General features: G+C 33.3%; 4 protein-coding genes, 1 long non-coding RNA gene and 1 pseudogene across 8 annotated transcripts; 3 read left to right on the top strand and 3 right to left on the bottom strand.

Annotated features, from left to right (window-relative positions):
- Nucleotides 1-301: 301 nt before the first annotated feature.
- On the bottom strand, nt 302-2,959 carry KNAT3 (homeobox protein knotted-1-like 3). 2 transcript variants are annotated; one of them, NM_122431.3, is made up of 6 exons: nt 2,015-2,959; nt 1,619-1,739; nt 1,346-1,530; nt 1,137-1,268; nt 922-1,058; nt 302-827 (listed from the first exon to the last, which is right to left on the bottom strand). In NM_122431.3, the coding sequence occupies exons 1-6, from the start codon at nt 2,693-2,695 to the stop codon at nt 788-790; spliced, it is 1,296 nt and encodes a 431-aa protein (NP_197904.1). In that variant the 5' UTR covers nt 2,696-2,959; the 3' UTR covers nt 302-787. The 2 variants fall into 2 exon arrangements, with proteins under 2 accessions (NP_197904.1, NP_001031938.1); NM_001036861.1 differs by having other exon boundaries at nt 319-819; nt 2,015-2,829.
- Nucleotides 2,960-11,827: 8,868 nt separating this feature from the next.
- Nucleotides 11,828-12,165, top strand: AT5G03935. Its single transcript, NR_142718.1, has one exon. It is a non-coding gene; the product is annotated as an other RNA (long non-coding RNA).
- A 920-nt stretch (nt 12,166-13,085) lies between these two features.
- AT5G25210 (uncharacterized protein) lies at nt 13,086-14,991 on the bottom strand. 2 transcript variants are annotated; one of them, NM_001343913.1, is made up of 4 exons: nt 14,548-14,960; nt 13,700-13,768; nt 13,442-13,596; nt 13,114-13,355 (listed from the first exon to the last, which is right to left on the bottom strand). In NM_001343913.1, exons 1-4 carry the CDS (start codon nt 14,845-14,847, stop codon nt 13,223-13,225), a joined length of 657 nt encoding a protein of 218 aa, NP_001330871.1. In that variant the 5' UTR covers nt 14,848-14,960; the 3' UTR covers nt 13,114-13,222. The 2 variants fall into 2 exon arrangements, with proteins under 2 accessions (NP_568468.1, NP_001330871.1); NM_122430.3 differs by having other exon boundaries at nt 13,086-13,596; nt 14,548-14,991.
- A 359-nt stretch (nt 14,992-15,350) lies between these two features.
- AT5G25205 lies at nt 15,351-20,332 on the top strand (annotated as a pseudogene; the record flags this gene model as incomplete). The annotated part of the gene is made up of 1 exon: nt 15,351-20,332.
- Nucleotides 20,333-21,033: 701 nt separating this feature from the next.
- AT5G25200 (Ta11-like non-LTR retrotransposon) lies at nt 21,034-22,137 on the top strand (the record flags this gene model as incomplete). Its single annotated transcript, NM_122429.1, has 1 exon — nt 21,034-22,137. The coding sequence occupies one exon, from the start codon at nt 21,034-21,036 to the stop codon at nt 22,135-22,137; it is 1,104 nt and encodes a 367-aa protein (NP_197902.1).
- A 342-nt stretch (nt 22,138-22,479) lies between these two features.
- AT5G25195 (F-box/associated interaction domain protein) lies at nt 22,480-22,723 on the bottom strand (the record flags this gene model as incomplete). Its single annotated transcript, NM_001343912.1, has 2 exons — nt 22,480-22,562; nt 22,627-22,723. 2 exons carry the CDS (start codon nt 22,721-22,723, stop codon nt 22,480-22,482), a joined length of 180 nt encoding a protein of 59 aa, NP_001330472.1.
- Nucleotides 22,724-24,948: the final 2,225 nt, after the last annotated feature.

Genomic DNA, 24,948 nt, shown 5'->3' with positions numbered 1-24,948 from the left:
AAATCTCGCCGAAAACTTACAGTAACTTGTGGCTATCACAAACGTGACAAACGAAACAACAAGATGAGGATAAACAAACAATTTTGACTAGAAAAAAGAACACGTTTCAAATTATTACAATTACAAAAGTACGCAGCAAGCTACGTTATGTAAGATGGGGTATGTTTTATTTTTTGTCGTCATCTACCATGTATAATGTCTTTTACTTATCAAGCCAATATCACGAGTTGGAATGTGACATCGCAATAAATACTACGAACTAAGCGGATAAGAATCATAAGATGGGTTAAGTACGGTTAATGCGAAACATATACTGTATAATAGTCACATAGATTAAGCTAACCAAGTGGTGCGATACAAATTAACATATGCACCTGGTCAATGCGTAACATATACTAGTAGATTAAGAAAACTTGTGCATCCCAATGTTCTCCTCTCTCACTATCTTTATTCACAAGATATATTATGGATGATGATGATGATTATCTGATGGTTCATAAAAAAAAAACTCATGCAGACAAACAAACAAAAAACATTAAACAAAAGCCTGCATCTTCAGTTTTCATATTTTCTTTTTGGTTTGTGTGCTACTTAATAAAATATATGGGCATAATCACATAACCAAACTACGTTACTATGTAATTGCACAAAAAGTTACTTTCTAATACTGTCCCCTCTCTCTGTATAATCCAAACTCCTCCATAAAATTCTCAACTTTAAATCCCTAAAACCCTGCTTTCAAATCCCATCTTCCACCTCCCCAATTCACATCATATGTTTGTTGTTTCTACGCGAACCGCTCTCTTCCGCTATTGTCACCTGCATTGCTTTCATCAGACAAACAAAAGTTTCAGTCTTCTTTGAGTCCGATCCATAAGTTTTTCGGTTATGTTACAAGACTATATTAAAGTATAATAATACCTTTTGCGTTTGTTCTTCAATACAGTGGAAGAAGATGGATTGCTATGCCAGTTCCTCTTTCTCTGATTGATGAACCAATTGTTTATCTGTTTTAGCTGCAAACCTGTCTCTTGCACCAACCTCGCCTTATCTTCCTCCTACAAACCAATATTTGGTTATGGCTCAATGAATGAACTTGAAGAAGTTATAAAGAGATGTTAGATGAGTGAACTCACAGTAGGGTAAGGCCATTTGGAATGAGATTGCCACCAAGCTTTGAGAACAGAGGTGGTATCTCCTGGTAACTTCCCAGCTCTTCTCTTCCTTAATATCTCCTCTCTTATGTCTACTATCTTCTCCTTGTAACCCTTTTCATCAACAAGACAAAGCCCTCTACATTGTTAGTTCATGAACTAGTTCAAAGAACAAGTTTGTTGATTATTACCTGTTTGAGTTCATGTTTAAGTTCTTGTCTAACTCTTTCCATCAACGACCTCTCACTCTCAGTAGGAATCAAAGGACCAAAACCCAACACATCTAATCCCCCATCGAACATATTAGCATCACTCTCTACTTGTTCATCTTCATCGTCAGACATTGTTGCTCCCATCCCTTCTCCAGGAGACACTCCTAATCTCACCAATAAAACACAAAACTTGTCAATGTCATAAAACTAACTATTGGATTCATGAGCTAATCACAGGATTCATTTTCTCACCTGTTAAGCTTTGAAGAGACTGCTCAATCTCCCAACAAGCCATCACAGCTTCCATTGCATGAACACGCACATGTTGTTGCAATTGCTCTTTAAATGAACACAGTAGCAACACATAATGTGTCTACACCATAAAAAAAACATTAATCAAACACACAATAAACACAAAGAACAAAATTTGTATTTTCTTCATCATCATGACCATTATTATATCATAAGCTCTTTTTTTGGGATTTTAGTCTTGTTTATCCCTAAAAACACAAATCTTGATTTTAATATTTTAAGATTTCAAAAATCAAGAAACCTAAGTCGGTGTGTATTATTAAAATTTGTGCTAAGTATAATTATGAAATCGTTAATTATAAAATTATAGAACAAAAAAATCTGAAATTTATATACCATGAACTGGTCAAGTTCTTTATCGTCGCCGACGAGACCTTGAGCGGCGGCGCCTAAAGCTGAGTATTTAGCGACGACGTGTTGAGACTGAGCAAGCTGAGCATCGATTCTCGGAAGCTGATCAACCGGAGTCGCGATTCTCAAACAAGCAACGTGCGCCGACAAAAGCTGCTCGTAAAGAGGATGCGAAAGGATCTCCGCCTTGTGTCTCGCATTCTGCCAGCTCACTACTCCATCCGCCGCCGTAGCTCCTCCGCCGTCGTTTTTGTTTTCTCCACCGCCGGTTTTCATCTCTCCCTGAATCATAGTGTCTGCTCCTCCGGTGACATCATCGATCCCATCTCCGACTATGGAAGCGTTGTTGTTGTTGTTTCGTTGGAGGAAAGAGGAGGAGCGAGATAGCCACTGGTTAGCAGCGGCGGCGGCGGCGGCGGAGGAAGGAGAATCGGAGCTGCTTGCGGTTGTGGTGTTAGCGGTGGCTGTGTGGAGGTTGAGGAAGTTATTGTTGTTATCTGAGGAACGAAGAAGCGCTGTGTTTAACCAATTAGGAGGCGGTGCTTCTTGGAAATGTTGTTGCTGTTGCGGAGGAGGAGGAGGCGGTTGCGGAGGTGGAGGTTGGTGTTGGTCGGTGAAATGATTGAAGGAGAGGTCTTGTGAGAGATGATTGTGATGAAACGCCATCGTTTTGGTTTGACCTTTTTTTTTTTGTTCTTTTTGAATTTTGTTTCCTGTTTCTGAGAGGGAAAGATAAAGAAAGAAGGTGAATCTCTGCTGCTTCTATGACGACGATTGTTTCATATGTTTCAATTATCACCAAAAAAAAAAAAAAAGACACAGAAACTTTTCTTAAAATTGGAAAATAATTGGTTTTTGTGGTGTGTATGTATGTATCTGAGTATATATGTGTGGGTGTGTTCAGAGTTGCACAGAGCTGAGAGATCGAGAGATGACCATTTATTCTCATATTTATTCTTTCTTATTTTTTGCAACCTATTTATCAATATAATTGAATTATTATATGGAATTTATTAGATAAAAAAATATTCCTTCTCTATTCCTTATTATTTAATTTTTTAGAGGAAAAAAATTGTTTTAAAAAAAATAATTTTTAAATTTTCTATACATTATTTATTAGTTATTATTGATAAATTTTTAATTTTAAGATAAATAATTGAATATCATTGGTTTAGAATTATAAAAAAATATAAATCACAAAAGATAATATGTTTATAATTAGTTTTAATATGTTTTTTAATATATGTGTTTTTTTAGAAAATTAATTTAAAAAAAAAAACTGAAAGATAGTAAAAACAAAACATTTTTTTAAAAATCGCTTATGAGAACTTTTATTTGTTAAATATTTTTCTAAATGCTAATTAAAAAGTAAGACAAAAATTGATTTTTTTTGTTAAAGAAAACAAAAATTGATTTTTTTTGTTAAAGAAGACAAAAATTGATGTCACCTCGTATAATCAAATCAACTGATAAAATCTTTTTTGATTTAACTAAGAATTTGTAAACTTTCTTCTATAGTGATATTATTATTGGGGGAAAGATAAAAATCCGACATCATAAATTAACCATAGAAAGCAAAAGTATTTAATAAATCAGTACGCTACATAATAAACAGTGCATTTGAGAAAATAAGATAATTTAGTTATGGTTGACAAAAATGTATTTTTTTTTCTTTTCCAATCACTTTGGTCCACATAGACCTAAGAAAGAATAAATATAAAAGTAAGTGACTAATGAAACAACAAATAGAAGATTAGGTCACGACAGAAAATTAATTAAAGAAAGTAGGTCGTCATGGTTCGATCTATGTCGTTAAATTTTAGTGGCGACTGTATTTATTAAGATCTGACGGCTGCGAAAGGTCGTTGCCTTCTTCGACTGTGTTTGATTTTTTTTATTGTTGGGAATAATAAATGTATTTTTCCTTTTTAAAAAGAGTTGCTACGTGTTGTGTTTTAAGACGCAACGTATCTATGATATGAAGAAGCGCGTGCGTTTCACGTTCAGATGTTAGTGTAATTTTATGGCACTATGAAACAAATTTAACTTATTTATTTATACAATTATTTTTTGCTTCACGCCTTTACCTATTATAAATCCTTCTCGTTTTATGTAATGAAGTTACGAGAAATTATTGAAAACAAAAAATTTAATCATGAATTTAAAGTTACAATTTTAGGTTAAAGATTTGAAATAAAACAATCTTTTAAGAATTTATTTATATGGATTTAAAAGACCTAAGTACCAGAAAACAAATTAGCTTATTTGTTTATGCACACTATTTTTTTGCTTCACCCTTTCACCTTTTTAAAATAATAATAATCATTTCATATAATATAATTTGAGAAATCACTGGTTCTTTAAAATCACATAATTTTCTGAAATCACAGTTTTTGGTAAATATAATTTTTAGATTTTTTTTGGAGTGAAAATTTTCGTACATGCTACGAAACAGAAATTTGGTATAAAATTTGATGGTAGTATATTCGATCGTCACAATAAAAGTTATCGTATATTTTTTTATTTATTTGAGTTTGGTTAAAAACTTAAACGATCAATTAATTTAGAGATTTAAACTTAATTGTGATGAATAGCGTCCTTTTGGTAAATTTTTAGCATTTAATAAGAAGTGAGACGCAAATAGGTCTAGGTTAACTCATACTATAAATGTGTGTTAACATAGTCACATATATAACTTCATCTTTGGGCTGGTTCTTATATTATCAAAACCGTTTTTATTTAGGATTTGAATGGTTATGGCGGTTGGGGCGGATAAAACCGTCAACGGATCATACCGTTTTTTATTTATTATTTATTAATTATAGTTCGTAGTGATCTAAAAAAAATAGAAGAAAACCGCAACGGACCATCTGCAGACCATTTTTACATACAAATAAACTTGGTCTGCAACGGTTTTTTGTCTGCCAGATAAACTAAACCGCAAACAAATTATACCGGTTTGTCCACACTGCATCCATCCAAAGTCTTATTTTCAAGAAACCACTTCATCAAATGTGTCCAATCATTACATAAATCAATTTATTTTATTCACAATAGTTATGAATGTCGAGCCACATGTCATCTTACTCAACCAAAAAAACGCCGAAGTTGTCCCAAACTACACGTGTGAAACGCTGAATTTTAAACATGCACGATCATACATTACATATTATATAATTTTAGTATAATGTATGTCCATGTAGGAAAGTTTACAAAAATAAAAATTTATATAGTTTTAATCTTTTCGATTCATCATATCTCCGATTTTAATATGTACGATAGTAAAAGTAATTAGATATTCTAGATCAATGATGAAATCAACAGTTGAAGTACAATTTTCCTAGTTAGAAAAATATAGAAATTTTCTTGATGTGTATAATTGTAATTACTGATGATAACACATGTAAGTTTTATATGGTGAATTTCATCTCTCTATAATTGAATAACACATAAGTTTTTTTATATTCTCTCACATCTTTCTAAAACAAGGCATTATAGTTTCACAATCCAAAATATTTTGTGCCGACGACAAGTATGTTTAATTTTCTTGGTACCCACTACAGTTTCTTCTAATATCGATCATCATTTTTTGAGTGATGTTTACGTCCTTCTATTGATTTATATTAATTCTAGTCAGAAATGGTTTTATTATTGAAATATTCTCCATCATCTACTGAATATTCCTACAAGTGAGTCATACTTAGGTTTATTGAGTTATTTGGATGCAAATGGATAGTAACCGGAAAACTAATAAACAATCCCTAAACAATAAGCAACCCACAAATCTAAAGCGACGCGATACGTAACAACCCCCGTAAATGTTGGAGCGTGATTTCCACGTCACTCCGAGGAGCGTCAGAAAATCATAATCAGCTAAAATAAAAGATATTCATAAATTAAATTAAATCAATTGCTTGTCGTAATAACATTTTTATTTGTAATGTAAATTTTATTTTCAACTAATCATTCACTAGTATTTATAATTATAAGAGATGAATAATTTAACATGAGAAATACAAAAACAAAAAGAAGAAGATAACTCAAATCAAATACTAAAAACTACATAAGAATGAAAGAAAAAACAACGAAGTGTGTATGTGAAGAACAACATCAACAAAAAGGAGAAGTATTGATTGAAGTCGAAAAAAGAACCAATCAACTTCGAAGATTTCTTATCTCTTAATCACTTTTGACATCCCTCTCTAACCTTTTTAATTTTGTCATACACTAATACCCATTTGTTTTCTTTATGATTTCCCAAAAATCTTTACTTGTTTTTCTCTCCTATATCATCACTAAAATACTATCCGTTTATAACTAACAAATCAATATATGCAATATTGATGAACAATTTTAGAAACTACGTTCCCCTCCACATACCCATAATAAGTCCATAACTTAAGGTTATACACTTATGCTTAACTTTTTCTTTCTTTTTTGGTAGACAACTCAAGGTTTTAGTTAACCACGAAAAATAATTTTACATGAAAAACTAAATTATGTTATAAGAATCGAACCTAATAACCTAGATGCATCAACAATATTAATTTCGTTTGTTATGTATCAACCGCATTAAAAATTCTGCTTAACCATAGTATAAATTAGTGAGAAGCTAATCACAATTATTACCGAACTAGCTTCCCTCTATTTAACGGCGACAGAGGATAAAACCGGTTAGCATAAACCAATCAACCGGAAATAGCCGGTAATGAAGGAAAAAAATTAAGAGAGAGATGAGGGGACCATAAATCACGTCGCTACACTCGCGGGCCAAAAAAGACAGAGGACACGCGTCAAGACCTTGGACTTTGGACCACAGATGGTCCCCTCAACAAAGCAATAGCATGCGTTTCGGATAAGAGAATCCCAACCGTACATTTGGATTGATGCAACACCGATTATAAGAAAATTAGGAAATGAATAGATACGACAAAAGATTGAAAAAGCAAAAAAAAAAAAAAAAAAAAAACGTGGGGACCAATCCTAGATTTTTCAGACTTAGCCTGACAGCCGCCGGCTTAATTAAAGCAGAAGGACTGATTTAACCCCAACAATGAAAAATAAAGTTGAGATGCTCAAACCGGGTTTCAGATTCGGTTTAGTTTTCGATTTAGGTTTATAATTTTTGTTTAGATTCGAACTTTAGTTAATTTAAATATAGTCTTAATTTAGAACTAAAATTTTAGTTTTAGATCTTTTTTTGGGTTTTAGTTCATATTCAGATTAGTAAATATAAGAAAATGAATACGATTAAACTATATTAAGATATAGTTTGGTTTTGGAATTGAATATTTTGGTTTGGATTGAATTGATTTATCTGGCATAATTGTATCAAAACTAAAACATAATCTAGAATGAAGGATTGATATGATTTCATTTTGGTTTAAATTCTCCTTTTATGCAAATATATTTCCTAACTTACAAAAACAAATTATTATTTTATATTAGAGTTAATAAGGTTTGCCAAAATAAATAGGTGGAAAAAATATAATAGAGTTTTTAATAATATTTAAATTATAATAACAATTTGCACTTTATACATTTGATATAAATTTTACTCATTCTATTTTACAATACAGGTTACCTATTTATTTCATGACAATAAACTTTGAATATCATATTTTATATAATAAGATTTTTAAATCCATTAATATTCATTATCCAATATATTTTCTTTAATTTGGATTCGATTTCTCCAATAAAAAGAAAATTAATTTGTTCAAACTATGTATTAAGATATACTAATTCAATTTTCTGATTGAATATTTCGATTCACATTGAAAATTAAGAAAAACATATAATTATTATTGAAAGAAGAAAAATGGGTGTGGGGACGAGATAGCGCGTGGGTTCCAGTTGTTGGTGAGAAGAAGGTGTGTTAAATAGCCAACTGTTTAGCTATCACCAAATGGTCCCCTGCCTACTACTCCACACAATTCTGAATAAAACCATTTTATTTCTTTAAGGTAATAAAATCAATTTTGGTTCTGACAAAAACACATTTTCATGAAACATTTTTCAAATTTTATATCTGTCGTATTCTGACATAAAGCAAAAAAATCCTTTATATTATTACCGATCTTCCAACACATTATTAAATAATTTAGTGTTTCGTTTGGTTTGTACTTTTTAAAATCGAATTTAGAAGGAACTCCAATCAATACATTGGGGATGAATGATTCATGTTTTGGTTTGGACCTAAGGAGACATAAACTTTTTGATTAAAAAACAAATGTAATATAGTTATACGTTTTGTAACATTATGTTTGTCTTGTTAATCTCATTTTGTAGTTTGTTGCAATTTCATCTTATCTTCGGTCTAGCTCACCAATACCCATTAATCCATCTCATCATTCACTATTCGGTATTTTGGTTAACTACAAAACTAAGTGGTTCAAACCTAAATTGTAATATACATTCATCGATATAATTATGTTATAGAAAACGTGAGATTATCGAACAGTGAATATGTTGTTATAGGTCAGTGGCTAAACAAGAAAATGTGTTTGCCTTTGGGTCATCGTTATCGAGAGAGAGGCTTACTATTTTAATGGAAGTGTGTCCTTTTCACAACCTTTTGATCTTCGCTTGCGTCCTTTTCTTTAAAGCCTGAACAACACATCCATCCAAATTTCACACAAGGCTGTCAAGCCATAACGAAAAATAAACAAACTTTGGAAGATATATATTCGGTTCCTAAATTATACTATAGTATAGTATAATATTTTAGTTACGACTTACGAGAATAATTTAAAAAGAAAAAGCGGGAAATAATATCTATGCTTTTTATGACACACTACTGTTTTACTTACTATGCAACAGTAAAATACTAAGTAGGATGTGTTGCATATATATACACAAACTTTGTTTGTTCTTTTTTTTTGTTGTTGTTGTTGTTGTTGTTGTTGTTGTTGTTACTATATATAAACACTTTGTTAAGTTTATATTGTAGGATAGACAGTTTTTGAGGAGTAGAAAAAATTTGAAATTGTGTAAAATTATATTTAGAAAATGCATTCCCATTTTATTATAACTAAATGAGACTCACATTTCTCTTAGAATCTGAAATTACTTGAAGAAAAAAAAATTATAAGGGACACTAAAATCACATTTAGGTTTGACAAAAATGCACAAACAAAAGATTCTAAAACCGATAAAAATGCATCAATTTGTCTTCACAATTTTTTTTTGTGTAGCTCAAAATATAATGCCACAAATTATTGTTTTGATAAGAAAATTAGATATGAGGTCGAAAACAAGTAAACGTGAAAATAATCTTTTTTCACTATATTTTCATAGTTTTGTTTGTATAAGGTAAAACAGGTTTTCATAGATTTCAATTAGTTTGCCGACAATGGAGTACCTAAAGGATTTTGTCAAACGGGTTAGTTAAATTTGTGGGGTAGAGATGGAAACGAAATGTTGCTAATTGACAAAAAAATTCATTAAACCTTGTCGATCATCTATACTAATCAGAAACATTAATGTAATTTGATGGGTTTAAACGAGAGTACTTGCAGAAAGTCATATACACTTTGTCAAAGGCAAGTCTCATTACTTTGTCTATCTTCATAGCTAAATAGTGTACGTCATGACATATCTCATTCTTACACAAATATATATTGCCGACAAGGTACACGCCTCAATATATTATGAAATTGAACACCAGAAAGAACAGTTTATTTGCAATGGAATTAAATGCAAATATATAAAACACTTCTATATAGTTTTATCGTTAATTAGTAAGTGTGTATTTTGGTTTTTGTTGTTATCAAAGAAATCCCAAACCAAACATGCGTTTGATAATAAATTAATACTTCCTCTATTCATTGATACTTGATTTTCTAGAAAAACACTAAAAAACATATTAAAAATTGATTATAAATATATTATGTTTTGTAATTTACATTTTTTATAATCCTAAACCAATGATATTTAATTGTTTATCTTAAAATTTGATATCCATCAATAATAACCAATAATATTGCATAGAAAACCTAAAAAATTATTTTTTTTGAAATAAATTTTCTTTTCTAGAAAATTAAATAATAAGGAATAGAGAGAGTAATAGATTTAAGACGTGAATTATAATTACTCTCCGACCATGTTTAAATTTGGGAGCAAGACTCAACCTTTCCCCAACAAATTATCTTGACCAATAGAAAATATTCAATTTGGTTAACCTGTCTACTATTATCCAAATCAAGTCTTTTTCTTTTGTGATATTAATATTTCGATAAAAAGTTAATGGCAATCATTTCCCACTTGTATACCGGATAAAGTGGTGAACTATTATCACTAAAATTTTGTTCACAAAATTTCTATTGGGTATGGACAAAACTTATGGCAAGTGATATGACAAACCTCGAAGAATTCGATAGACGTTATTGATCATAATTGATTAGATTTTGGGTCCAATTTTGGATATGTCACATATATCATGTGAACATGTAAAGTTCATAAGAAATCTTGATTCTTTTTCTGTTTATCCAGGTGAACCATTGTATTTGTAGTTTATCTGGGACGGAGGCTTCCTAAATTTTAGTGATAGTTAGAGAGAAAGAGCATATAACAGTTAAACATTTAAAAAATTGAACTATTTGATTAACAAGCATTGGCCATTGCTAGCACAGTTAGTGTTTCTTAAGCTATTCTTATAATCAGAAGGGATTTTTTCTATCTTGCCATATAGAAAATATCAAAGTCATAGCGGTAAGAAACAAAAACCAAAAGTTAGTTAGGATTATATATACGATGATTAACAGATTCATGTAATTTTTATTATTCGTGGTGTTGTTTTAGAATAAGAGGATGAGAAAATTTGGTCTGAAATGAAAAAGATGATGTCAAAGTTAACTACATGATCAAGATGTTAAATAGTATTAATTTACCTTTTACATTTTGAAAATTAAATATTGATACGCATAATTATTTTAATATCAATTTTAATTTATGTTCTAGGTGTAGTTAATGTATGATACATCTATGTGCGAATTGTGTACTTAAAGTCATCACATTTCCACAAAAAAATCTTAATATCCAACAACTCAAAGTATATTGGATACACATACCCTACTTTTAATCAATAATACTCGGTCCCCATATATTCAAATTGACTGAAGTGCTCAAATTTCTTCCAAATTTGATCAAATTGCAACATAAAATAGTTATGTTAAAAACTGGAAAAAACCATGCCATATAAAGATTTTTTAAGATTATTGCTTACATTTAGTCTTTTTATTTCATTTTTCTTTCCCATTGGTTATAGTTAATACACAACAAATATGTGAATTTGTGAACCATTGAACCAAGACAGACAATTTTGATTTGAAATCCCAACATTATTGATATTTTTATTCCACTTTTTTCATGTTTAGGTTGTTTCCAAAAAGCTAAATGCAACATATTTATGGTTCTACTTTATCATTGTATATATTAATTTGTATAAAATATATATTGTGAACCAAAAAAAAGTCCAGTTTGGGGCCTACTAATCTTCTTGGCCGGCTATGGTAAAAGATTTCCAGTCCGAGCAAATTAAACCGAATCTACAATAGACTTTTAATGAGACATATAGCACATAAATCATGTAATAATCCAACATTAAATTCAATTAAAATTAATTACCTTTCATAGTAAGTAATCAGTAAAAATAACAAAGACAGAAAGAGGAACAAAAACTGTATTTTGATCATAAAATTTTCTAACTAGTAGAACTCACAGAAACATGTAATGTTGATGAATGTAAAAAGAATGAGTTAAAGTAGTATATAAAAGTCAAGAGGAATAAGACATATAGTATGCTCCTCAAAGTTAAAACTCCTAAATTAGACTGTTCTCCATGAAAAGTGGACCACCCAAAATAGAGAAAAGCAAAGAGAAGTAAGTTATATCATTTTCAATTCAATTCTTTTTTATGGACCACTCTTCCACTCTCCTCTTCTTTCATTCTCAATTCTTCTGCGTTTGGCCATACCACACCCACATTGCTTGCTCACTTTTGGTTATGAATTCGACACATTTGAGTATCTTAGGCCATCTTTCTCCACCCAATATCGAAAAGACGATAAGCAATAATCAATTCTTGAACGATTCCAGCTGGTTCTTCTTTTCTCATTTAGGATTTGAAAGCATAATATTAATTAAGCATAGTTTTGATATCCATAAAGACGTTTTTCATTACAGGTTTTATTCCGCAGATGTAGGATCCAAAATATCAAACTCATCGGGCTTGGCCTAGAATAAGATATTACCATCTCAACTAAACTTTTATGAGAATGTGGCCCATAAGTCCATAACCTTGTATGGATATAAAACATATGCTTATAGAGAAACTAAGCATATTTTAATACGGCTAAAATTATGTACATCATACCATAAATATTCATGATCCATTTTTTATATCGTCAATATTCAAGATTCTAAATTGGATAGATGCTGTAAGAAAATTTCTAAATGAACTATACGTGTGGGTTTAAATTTCACCAGAATGAATTTTTAACGATGAAATCATATAACTAATCAAGATTATGATGAATCAAACTAGATTACGCTGTAATAATGGTGCGTTGGGATTAGGTAGCAACTCTTGAATTTGGGTCGTCGGCATATGCAGTAGATGGTTCATCTGTAAATGCACCACTTAAGTATGATGATACATCTCTACATGCATGGTAACATGTAAACCACCTAAAGAAAAAGTACTAAAAACCATTACGTTCTCTTATTGACACATAAGAGTTCAAATTTGCTCATGTATTAATCCTGATTTTCGTTCCTAATCCTTTTCTCACGATTGAGTTTATGCTTCGGCTAAAACCAATGCCATTTTTGGTATTAACATAAGAATTTGGAAAGTTAAAAAAAGATTGTCTCAGCCCTAAGGCCCATAGCCAATAGGCTTCTTTTGTGGGTGGGAAAAAATCTTATTGAGCCGATTTGGACATATATTTGGGTTTTTATTCGTTTCAATTTCAAGGCTAAATCAAGTGGGACTCATATATTGTGTATATTGAATCCCCTAACTTTCTAAGTTTTTTACAAATGGATAATGTGGTTGAAAGAGACATTTTAGGTTTTGTGTTCAACTGTTTTGTTTTCTTGCTGAAAAGGGACATTTTACCACTTGTGCAAATATAGACAATCAATACAAAATATCTGTTTTTGTTATTGCTACAAAGAAACAACCAGAAATTATATTCTTCTCTTTGTTTTATCTATCTTACACATTTGCTGATGATCTTCATATATAGAACCACCACACAAAGGAAACTTCCTTGAGGAATTTATACTCTTTGTCTTTTCGAGCTCATGCGTGGCGCGAACCCTTTTAAAAAGCCGAGTCAAAGATGATCAGATCAGCTTAAACATTCTCAAAACCACTTTCTCATGGATTAAGTGAGCTTCTTTCACCTTATAATCCTTATCCCATATAGTGTTGTTTCCACACCTAAAGACGTATAGTGGTCACTATTTTCGTCACATGGCACTATATTCAAATCTGGTAGCAAGAAATTGCCATCTGTCTTGCAATTCTCATCCTTTGCCAAATTCTGAATATGATTCATCTGAAATAAAAGAACCAACCAAAGGGTTTAGTTCTTTAGTATAATCACCAAGTCAACAACAATTAGAGAAAGAGAGTAAAGTAGAAAATATGTGTGTGCTCACCTTCATTCTCTTCAAGTTATTATTCTCGATGCCTCGCTCGCTGAATGGTGATCTAAGTGATGAAATGTTCTGCTTATTAAAAAACACAATCAAAAGTTTAGCAATTCAAGTTAATCCTGAAAAGAATTGTCGATATCAACAAGAACATTCAATCAAATGAGGAATAATAAAGTTGAGTCACAAGAAACAGAAGTAGAAGAAAGTCCCCACACACACAAATTCAATGTTGAGAAAATGGTCCCATGTAACCATAAAAACATTAAACAACGCGTCTTTGAGGTTGATAACCTAACAAAACTTCACACAAACTTATCCTTAAACTACAATATATAACCCAAAACTAATCATATTCCTCTGCTTATTTCAAATGCTTATACATACCTTACAAAAATCAACACCAGCTACATATAATGTAATCACTCAAATCAATCTCTTCTTTATTCAACAAACCATCCACTTGGTACCACTCAAAATCATAAACGAACAAAAATACTAAAACGACGACGTCGGACACGGCCGCTTTAAAATGACCATAATGACCCTATCTAGTTAAAACTTAAAACACTCGGTGCCTCTTTTTTTTTTTACTCGAAGGATGATGCTTTTGGTTTTGGTCAATGAGCTTCTCGAAAGCAAAAAAAAAAAACAAAGGACATATGGAATCTTGTAGCAGAGGAACATTTATAAAAGTTGGCTCAAATCTTGAATCATATGGTATATTGTAAAACTGAGAGAATCTTGTTTTCCAAGATTCAAATCAAGAATTAGGTCAGAGATCAACGAGTAAAGACACATGTCTAGGTAAGATTATGATGAATCCAAAACAGAGAAGAGAGACACGAACAAACCTTGGATCTAGATCCAACGGCACTGATTTGACGACTAGTAGCTTCGTAACCATCGACATAACCAGATGGAGAAGAAGAAGAACCACCACAACCACCACTCCAAGATAGTGGTGTACTTGGACTACATCTAGATTCAGATTCTTTTCTTGGACACCGAGACCTTGGCTGTTGGATTCCCCACCGGAGCGCTGTTACAATCGGATTCTTGATTACTTTGGCTTCTTTAAGCTTCACCAAAAGCTCTGCCACCACTTCTCCATCTCTCATCGCACACTTCGTCCAATCATCTGATGAAACCATTCTCTGAATATCAGGAAGAAGATAGAGACAAACAAAGCGTAAAGGTACTGAGATACTAACTTTGAGAGAGAGAGAGAAACAAGATATGGGATTTTATTAAAGTTCGTTTTTATTTGTTTTAGTTCTTTATTTGTGATATTTTTATTTAGTTGATATATATGTATAATATATTAGTACGTGTGAAGATGTGGGAGAATTAAGTGGGACAGAAGCAATTAATACTTTAGTCTTATTCAAATTTTGACTTGTTTAGATTTCCCTCGGTAAAAAACAAGAGGTTTTCTCTCTTCTCTTTCATAGTAGCTCTATTGAAGAACTTCTCCCTTGCCGTTAATTAAGCCGTCCCGTTTGCTTTGGGCATAAGAACTTCTCCCTCAACATCATTCCTTTGATAATTGAGAGGAGCCAAGAACCGAAGATATCCCCGTTTTCTGTCGGCATAGCTGTTTCATCAAGTTTTTGTATCAGGAAAGTACTTTCTTCTTCTAGTAGTGGAGATGACCATGGATTTAGATCAAGCGATAAAAGAAATGTCAATTAACGATGATAGCCCTCTGATATTGTCTAATCAAGCACAGTTTTGCTCCATTGAAAGAAATAACTGCAGTATAGTGGGCAGGTTTTTGAATCCGTCTCACCAAAGGATGTCTAATTGGATATTAGACATGCCTAGAATTTGGAGATTGTATTCAAGGGTAAGAGGTGTTGCTTTATCCCAAGAGAGATTTCAATTCTTTTTCAAATCAGAAGATGATTTAATTGAAATCTTAAAAACTGGAGTATGGACTCAGGATGAGTGATGTGTCTTGATGGAGCGTTGGGTGGAAAAACCTTCTGTTGATTCACTCTTGTTTCTTCCAGTTTGGATTCGACTCAGAAATATCCCGATAAACTACTACACAGAAGATACTATCAAAGAAATCGTAGGTTGTGTTGGGAAAGTGATGACTGTGGAACTAGATTTGGAAAAATCTCAAGCACAAGACTATATTAGGGTTCAGGTGCTCCTTGATGTTCGAAATCCTTTGCGTAACTTTAAGGAAGTTCTGCTCCCATCGGGTGAAATGATATCAGTGTCTTTTGATTTTGAAAGGATTCGGAAAAGATGTTTCCTTTGTCAACGTCTCACTCATGAGAAAAGTGTTTGCCCCTTTGCTACTGTAGGAAACACTAGAGATTCAGAGGAAGATCATAGGAGTGTAGACTCAGGTTTTCTTTTTGGAAAGAAATGCTTACTGAAACCAGGAGAGATGATTGTTCCTACAAAGTTATCGTCTATCTCCACTCACCAAGAATATTCAATATTGCCGGAGGTAAATGATATTCCAAACCATGAGACTGGTGATCCAAAAAGATCTAGTCATCCTTCTGGTAATCTGGACTATCCTACATCTAAAGGATTCCTCTTTGGGTTTAATGAGTCTGGTTCATCTGGATTAAGTATTAAGCAGAAGAATCCAAGAAAAAGAAAAGCTCCTTTAGTTCACAAGAGGCAAGATTCTTTCGCTGGTATAAAAGAGAAAGAGGTTAGTCTTAATATTGAGTTTGCTTCTGCTATCAAAAGGAATAAGAAAATTGCAGACTCGGAAAGATCTGATAGTACAGTAAAGTCTCTCATTACGGTGGTTCCTCAAGAACCACCGCAGTATCAATAAGGCATCCTTAGTTGGAATTGCCAAGGACTGAGGAACCCTTGGACAATTCGGCACTTGAGAGAAATGAAAAAGGAATATTTCCCTGACATCTTGTTCCTCATGGAGACCATGAATTCTGACCTGTTTATTTTGAAAGTTTTTAGGTGGTTGGGTTATGATTACTTTCATACTATTGAACCGGAAGGAAAGAGTGGTGGATTATCAATATTTTGGAAACAACATCTTCATATAGAGTTTCTTTATGAAGACAAAAATTTGCTGGATTTGGAAATATCTCAAGGATGTAAGAGATGGTTTATCTCTTGTGTTTATGGTAATCCAAGGCAGAATCTCAGACACTTGCTTCTGGATAAAATCAGTAACATTGGTGTGAATCGAATGGCAGCTTGGAGTCTGATAGGGGATTTTAATGATATCTTGTCTAATAAGGAGAAGATAGGTGGCCCATCTAGAGTAGAATCCTCCTTTCAGGACTTCAAGAATATGTTATCAACCTGTGATATGCATGAACTGGGCAGAACTGGGAATAGTTTCACTTGGGGAGGGAAAAGAAATGGAGAATGGATTCAATGTAAATTAGATCGCTGTTTTGGAAATTCACAGTGGTTTTCTTTGTTTCCTAATTCACATCAATGGTTTTTGGAGAAGCTTGGATCAGATCACAGACCGGTTTTGGTGAAATTTGTCAATGATCAGGAGCTTTTCCGAGGAACTTTTAGATTTGATAAAAGATTTGCTGAAGACCCTCAATACCAAGACGTTATTCACAAAGCATGGATAGGTAATATTTCTTCTCATAATTCTTCTTCTATGCATCGACTGGTTGACTGTAGGAAATCTATTAGTCATTGGAAAAAAGGGAAGGATTATAATGCTGAGAATCGAATTAAGAGATTAAGGTTTGAATTGGATGAAGAAAAGAGTTACCAATTTCCGTGTTGGAACAAGATTTCTGTTATTCAAAATCAGTTGGGTATTGCCTTTAGAGAGGAGGAATCTTTCTGGAGATTGAAAAGTAGGGATAAATGGATGGCTGGTGGGGATAAGAATTCTAAGTTTTTTCAGGCCTCTGTAAAAGCTAATAGAATTAAAAACTGCTTGAGTTTTCTGGTGGATGAAAATGGTATTGAGCACACTCTCAATAAGGAAAAAGGAAAAATAGCAGAACAGTTTTTTGAGGATCTGTTCACCTCTTCTTATCCTGCAAATATGGATTCAGTCTTGGAAGGTTTTCAAACGAAAGTTACACAAGATATGAATCATGATCTCACTCAGAAAATTACAGAACAAGAAATCTATAATGCTGTCTTTTCCATTAATGCTGAAAGTTCACCAGGTCCTGATGGCTTCACGGCGACTTTTTTTCCAGACTCATTGGTATTTAATTAAGAATCAAATTATTGCAGACATTATGGGTTTCTTTGAAACAGGCATCCTCCCTGAAGATTGGAATCACACTCATTTATGTTTAATTCCAAAAATCTCAAATCCAGAAAGAATGAGTGACATAAGACCTATCAGCTTATGCTCGGTTCTTTACAAGATAGTCTCCAAAATCTTATCAGCTAGACTGAAGAAACATCTGCCAGCCATAGTTTCACCAACTCAATCTGCTTTTGTAGCTGAGAGGTTAGCCTCTGATAATATTCTCCTGGCTCATGAGATAATTCATAATTTAAGAACCAATGATAAGATTTCCAGAGATTTTATGGTGTTCAAAACAGACATGTCTAAGGCTTATGATAGAGTAGAATGACCTTTTTTAAAAGGTATTTTAAGGGCCTTGGGGTTCTGCAACCAATGGATAGGTTGGATAATGGGATGTGTCTCTTCTGTTTCTTATTCAGTACTGATTAATGGTCAACCTTACGATCATTTCTTACCACAAAGAGGTATAAGACAGGGAGATCCGTTATCACCTTTTTTGTTTGTCATCTGTACTGAAGCTCTTACTCATATCTTAAACCAAGCTGAACGATGTGGAAAAATTACTGGAATTCGATTTAATGATGCAGGTCCTTCAGTGAATCATCTATTATTTGCGGATGATACTTTGATCATCTGTAAAGCAAGTCAAGAGGAATGCTCTCAGATTATGCATTGTTTATCTCAATATGGGCATATTTCAGGACAAATGATCAATGTGGAAAAATCTTCGGTCACCTTTGGAAACAAGATTGAAGCAGAAACAAAAGATTGGATTATGCATAGATCTGGAATTCATGTGGAAGGAGGAACTGGCAAATATCTAGGACTACCAGAATGTTTCAGTGGCTCAAAACAGATTTTGTTTGGCTTTCTTAAAGAAAAACTTTTATCTAGACTCAATGGTTGGTATGCTACCAAAAGTTCTGGGAGGCTTTGGATTTAAAGATCTTCAGTGTTTTAATCAAGCTCTGTTAGCTAAACAAGCGTGGAGACTGCTTAGTGATAAAGACAGCCTTCTTTCTCAGATCTTCAAAAGCAGATATTATCTGAATTCAGAGTTCCTATCTGCAACAAAAGGCACACGTCCTTCATATGCTTGGCAGAGTATCCTTTATGGTCGAGAATTATTGAGAAAAGGTCTGAAAAAGGTCATAGGAAATGGAGAAAAAACATTGGTTTGGATAGACAATTGGGTTTTTGAGGGTAAAACGAGAAGACCTGAGAGTGTTCAGGTGATGGTGGATATTACTTTAAAGGTCAGTCAACTAATTGATCCAGTTTCAAAGAACTGGAATTTGAACATGCTCAGAGACTTATTTCCATGGAAAGATGCTCAATTAATTCTTAATCAACGACCGATGCTTTCAAAAGAGGATGCTTATTGCTGGTCAGGTACAAATCATGGTTTATACACAGTTAAATCAGGATATGATTTGAGCAGTAGCCAGAATCATAAGGAGATGTTTCACAAAGCACAGGAACAACCTTCTGTCAATCCTATTTTCCAAGGTATTTGGAGTCTATACACAGCACCAAAAATCAAAATTTTCTTATGGAAAGCAGTTAAAGGTGCTGTCGCGGTGGAAGAAAGATTAAGGACACGAGGAATTCGAATCAATGATGGATGTTCTATTTGTCCTGAGGAGAATGAGACAATAAACCATGTCTTGTTTCAATGCTCTTTGGCCCGTCAGGTATGGGCTCTATCCTTGATGCAGTCACCACCTTCTGGATTTGGAAATTCGATTTTTACTAATATGAACCATGTGCTTCATAACTGTAAGAATCAAAGTATATTAAGACTCATGCGATATGCTAGTCCTTGGATCATATGGACTCTATGGAAAAATAGAAATAAAAGTCTTTTTGAAGGTGATGTGTCTATCTCTAATAGCATAGTACTGAAAGCATTTGAGGATTGTAATCATTGGTTATCTTCTCAAGATCCAAAGACTCAGTCTGAAGACACAAAGAAAGAAATGAAATGGATTCCTCCGCCTTGGAATGAATTGAAATGCAACATTGGTGTGGCGTGGTCAAGTAAAACTCAATTAGCTGGTGTTTCATGGGTAGTTAGAAATGATACAGGAGAGGTGCTTTTACACAGTAGGCGATCTTATTCTCAGGTACATTCTAACTTTGAAGCTAAACTGAAAAGGTGGGAATGGGCTTTAGAGAGTATGGATAAACTACATGTTGATAGAGTTACTTTTGGAGCTTCTTCTCATGATATTATCAAAGCAATGAATAAACCAGGAGAGTGGCCAGCTTTGAGAGGACATTTGGATGCATTGCTAGATCTCACTTTGGATAAACCGCATTGGTATATGGCAATGGAATTAAGACAGTGTAACACGGGAGCTAATGAGATAGCAAAAAGCGTGATAACAGGATTGAGATGACAGAGTTATGTTGCTAAAGGACCTCCCCAATGGCTACATTATCTTTTTGACTCTGAATTAATTCATCAGAGGAGTCGATGTTTGTCTCCTTTATAGGAGAATTTTGTGCTGAGGGTCTAAAGAGTAAGTCTAGTTCATACGAAGGACTTCTTGTCAGATAGTCAACATCAGAGTGTTGATTTGTTGATTAGTTTGAGTTGAAAAATGTCTTATTCTACATCTCCACACGTTTACTTCAGAGTAAGGAAGGGTAAGATATTAGAAATATTTAGCATGATCCATTAGCTTCTAAGTTCCCTTTTGGAAAGGAAGTCTGGCTGTCTCAGAAATGACGCATCAAAAAAGCTAATGACTTAGCTATTCAGAGTTCATAATTAGTGACAGATGTTTGACTCAGGATCATGGCTAAATAAACGTGGTCGTTGGTTAGAATAGCTAATAAGGAGGTTAGTGGTTCAATTATGGGGGTGATAGGGATTGGGAATTTCTTTTTTCTTGTCTTATATATAGAAGTCGGTTATGTTAAGTCCTATCATCTCTTAGTATCCAAATTAGGCGAGAGTTCTTTTTAATATTTTGTTAGTTTAATATTATTTTAGTCGGTTCTGTTATTTCTCTGAGTCTTTATATATCTTTCCTGCTCTCCTTAGTTAGTCTATTTCCCATCCCTTTAGTTCCTAGTTTTCTTCTCTCTTATCACTATGGCAGATGAGTTGTGGGATGAGATACAAAATCTAGAATTAGGACAAGAGGATCCAGCCCTTTTCATTCCCCATGAAGCTTATGTGATGGTTGAAGCTTCAAATAACTTAAGTCTGATAGCGAGACCTCTGAACCCAAGAGTTCAAAATCTTAACTCTGTCGTGGTAGCACTTCCAAGATCATGGGGACTAACGACTCAGGTGCATGGAAGAGTTCTTGATGCAACGTATGTCCAGTTCCTTTTTGCAAATGAAATTGATCTGATGATGGTGCAAAGAAGGGAACCGTGGCTTTTCAACAATTGGTTTGTGGCAGCAACTCGATGGCAGGTGGCTCCAGCTCACAACCTTGTCACTACCATTGATCTCTGGGTGCAGATTAGAGGTATTCCCTTACCTTATGTTTCTGAAGAGACGGTTTTGGAGATAGCTCAAGATCTAGGAGAGATCATTTCACTAGACTTTCATGAGGCTACCTCTCCTCAGATTGCTTTTATTAGAGTTAGAGTTCGTTTTGGAATAACAGACAGACTGAGGTTTTTTCAAAGAATCATCTTCGATTCTGGTGAAACTGCAACCATAAGGTTCCAATACGAACGTCTCCGAAGACTCTGCAGTAGCTGTTTCAGGTTCACTCACAATCGAGCTTACTGTCCTTATCGTCAACGTCCACTCAGCATCGCAAGAGAAAGAGCCCTATTCTGTGATAGTGTTCAAAGATCATCAATGAATTCCCAGTCTCAAATGACTGAAAGTTCATTTCCAGTACCCATGACTCCACCTCCAAGAGTTGATCCTCCTCCAATGAATCACTCTGAATTTGTAGCTGCTTATCCACATCTTGCAACAGCTACAAATGTGAATTACAGGTTTACAGGAGACTCAAGCACCTCCAGACAAGACTTATCATCTGGTTCAAACAATATTCTGCCAAGAAGAACTACTCATTTCACAGACCATCGAAGGTGCTTTGAAACTGGTCAATCCTCAAGACAAAATGAAAACAGAGAACCAAGAAGACCTACAGAAAGAATGTTGCCTCCATCTCACTTTGATCATGTTCAACGCGCTGGAGGGATTCTGAAACCTCCAAAAAAACGCTAACCAATCGATCAGTTTCTGTCATTTTTTGGGAAAGTTTGCAGGCCTAGAAGCAACACAGCTTCAAGTTTGAAGAAGTCTGCTTAGTTGAGTATGGCTTTTGGTTATGACATACTCTCTCTAAATTCCTTTTGATGTAATGTTTCAGTTTGGTTCTACTTTACTTTCAGTAATGTTTTTTCAATTTCAGTTTGCCAAAGCTTTGTAAGTGGAAAGTCCACTGATTAAACTTTTTGTAATCTCTCAGTGGAATTGAAATGAAAGGCAAATTTTCAGTGAAAAAAAAAAAAGATTTCCCTCGGTGTAGAGAGAGCTAATCCACTCTTCAACTTCTCTTACAAGATGTCACATATCTATAATCCCTGTCTCTTGACTAAATTTGTTTTCCTTGAAAAGCATCCGAAACAACTCGGGTGCAAGTACGTTGACTAATTAATCAAGAACACATGAAGACTTTCTTCTCTTCATCAATGAAGAAACTATATGGAAAACCTATCTTAGATCCTGTATCCATTCTCAAGAACTTGCTCCACGACACCATCTTGACCTCAATCTTAGTTGTAATCCGTATCTCAAAACTCAGTATCATATTTATCATGGTGCTGAAATAAAGCTGCAATCTTCTCTTCTTTAACACAAGATAAAAACGCTTATACATATCTATCATCTGTAAAACTAGACGCCAAATAGGGATTCCAAAAAATAGTCGTAATAACGTCTTCCAAGATGCATAAAATTAAATCCTCATAGTGGAAAATATGAGATATATCGACTTCATTGTTAAGGAAACTAAGTTGACCTTTATGCTCTATAGATGGATCAACGTCGTCGACGACACCACTCATTAGATAAAGATTATGAGGCATCATCACGCTAATCATAGACTTCCCTTTTCTTGTTGATTTACCAAATGTGCATCTTCGAAAAGCTCTCACTTTTGGATAAGTCGTTTCAACTTTTGCAAGTTAATCTCACTGTTTTTATGAATTTCAATGGAATCTTAAACATAATCTCCTCTACTAGATCCCTTGGGAGATCATTCTATATTCATAATTGGTCATTTCCTTTTTGGATTTAATTTTTATTATATTTATCAAATATCAGATCCCACATGATTAGGGACTGTGCAAACTAAGTACCGTAACTTGTGTGAGAAATATTCTTCACAATATATCTGTGGTATTTTCTGTTTAGGAGTAAAGATACATTCCCCGATAATACATCCCCCTCCACAACAAATCTCTTTTAGGAGTCAAGATACATTCTTCTGTTCTGTTTGGATCCATTTAATTTCAAACTTTCCTTTAGAGAAACGTGGTGTGGTTTGTGTGTGTTGGTGTTTTCTTGTTTTTTGAACACCGTGGTTTATGTATATTATTCTATTTGTACTAACATAAATATTTCAATGATTATGTTTAAGGCAGGACATAATACCAGAATCCAACCTGAGACAAACATTTTAAAACACTGGAACGGGTCCTAAATTTTTCACAACCCAAAAAATTTGAACACCGTGGCTGTTTTTATCTACTCCGTACTTGCTATTGTTACCCTTATCATAGGCTGGAGGTGCACAAAAATAACTAAACCATGCCTCTATGTAGTTTTCTGTCTTTCTTATTTTTAGTTTTTTTCTTTTCTTCGTTCTTTTTTTTTTTGTGCCTTTCTATCATTGAAAATACTATAGAGACAAGTTCTTGAAAAGATGAGTTCTTTGAAAGATGATACCAAAGAATAAACTAAATCATTTCATATGGAAAACAATCAATTATTTTTTAGCCTTGAATATGGAGTGTTTTCATAGAAAACTCAAAAACATGAAATGATAGCAAAATCTTATTAGAAACACATAATATATGACTCTAAGTTATGTAACAAATCAAGTAGTACGACTAAGAATGTTATTAACTAAGCTAGAATTCGAAGAAAAAAGAACTAGTAAATATAGTGATGAAAAAGAGCTAGTACCTTTGTTTTTCGATAGCTTCTCCGCTTTTACAATTGGTTTAAACGTGAATTTTTGTTATTAAAAAAAACAATTTCTTAATAAAATAGATATGAAAATACATAATTATTTGTCTTGCGCGGTCATCCAAATATATTAGACCGTACCGATCATGGTGTGAAGATAAGTCACAAGACTCGCAACCTTTTGCAACATCATGTCCAACACCCAAAGGCAAAATGATCTATCCTTGAACCAATATCATTTTGATGGCATTAAGCTCTACACAAATTCTTTTAGAAGCTATATCTTGGAGCATCGTCATGTCTCTATGCTTGTTTGATGTTTCTAAGGTTTGGCTTTGAAAAGTGGTCAGCAAAAGAAGCAAGACTTTCTTAACTATTATTTTCTAAACTGTGTTTACCATGAAATGCTTCACAACTCTAAAAGGTATATATATTTTTTTTTTCATTATAATGTACTAAAACAACTAAAGAAGGGTATAAGCTATGAGGCTTATATACTTATTAAATTACTCAGAAGCAAGTTAAGCGGATTTAAGATGTTGAACTGCGTAAAACATGTAGTGGGCTAGGCCCATTTAAGACGTATTTATTTTATTGACCCATCACCGATACGTTCAAATATTTCCCCTAGTTAAGGTTTTAGTTCGCAAGCAAGGCTCTTGACTTCTTGTCTTGTCCAGGTTGGTCCGTAATGAACTATTAAATATTTTCCGAATTAATATCCTGTAATCAAACTAAATACATCATATTCGTGAATAATTGCATATATAAATCTATACACTTAAGCTTTCTTTAAGGATTTTATATGGATATATTTTAGTTAATTTTGATATTTAAGAAATT

This window comes from Arabidopsis thaliana, chromosome 5, assembly GCF_000001735.4.
Source record: "Arabidopsis thaliana chromosome 5, partial sequence".
Taxonomy (NCBI): Eukaryota; Viridiplantae; Streptophyta; class Magnoliopsida; order Brassicales; family Brassicaceae; genus Arabidopsis; species Arabidopsis thaliana.
The sequence above is the reverse complement of the archived record's forward strand: the minus strand, read 5'-3'. Positions and strand labels throughout refer to the sequence as shown.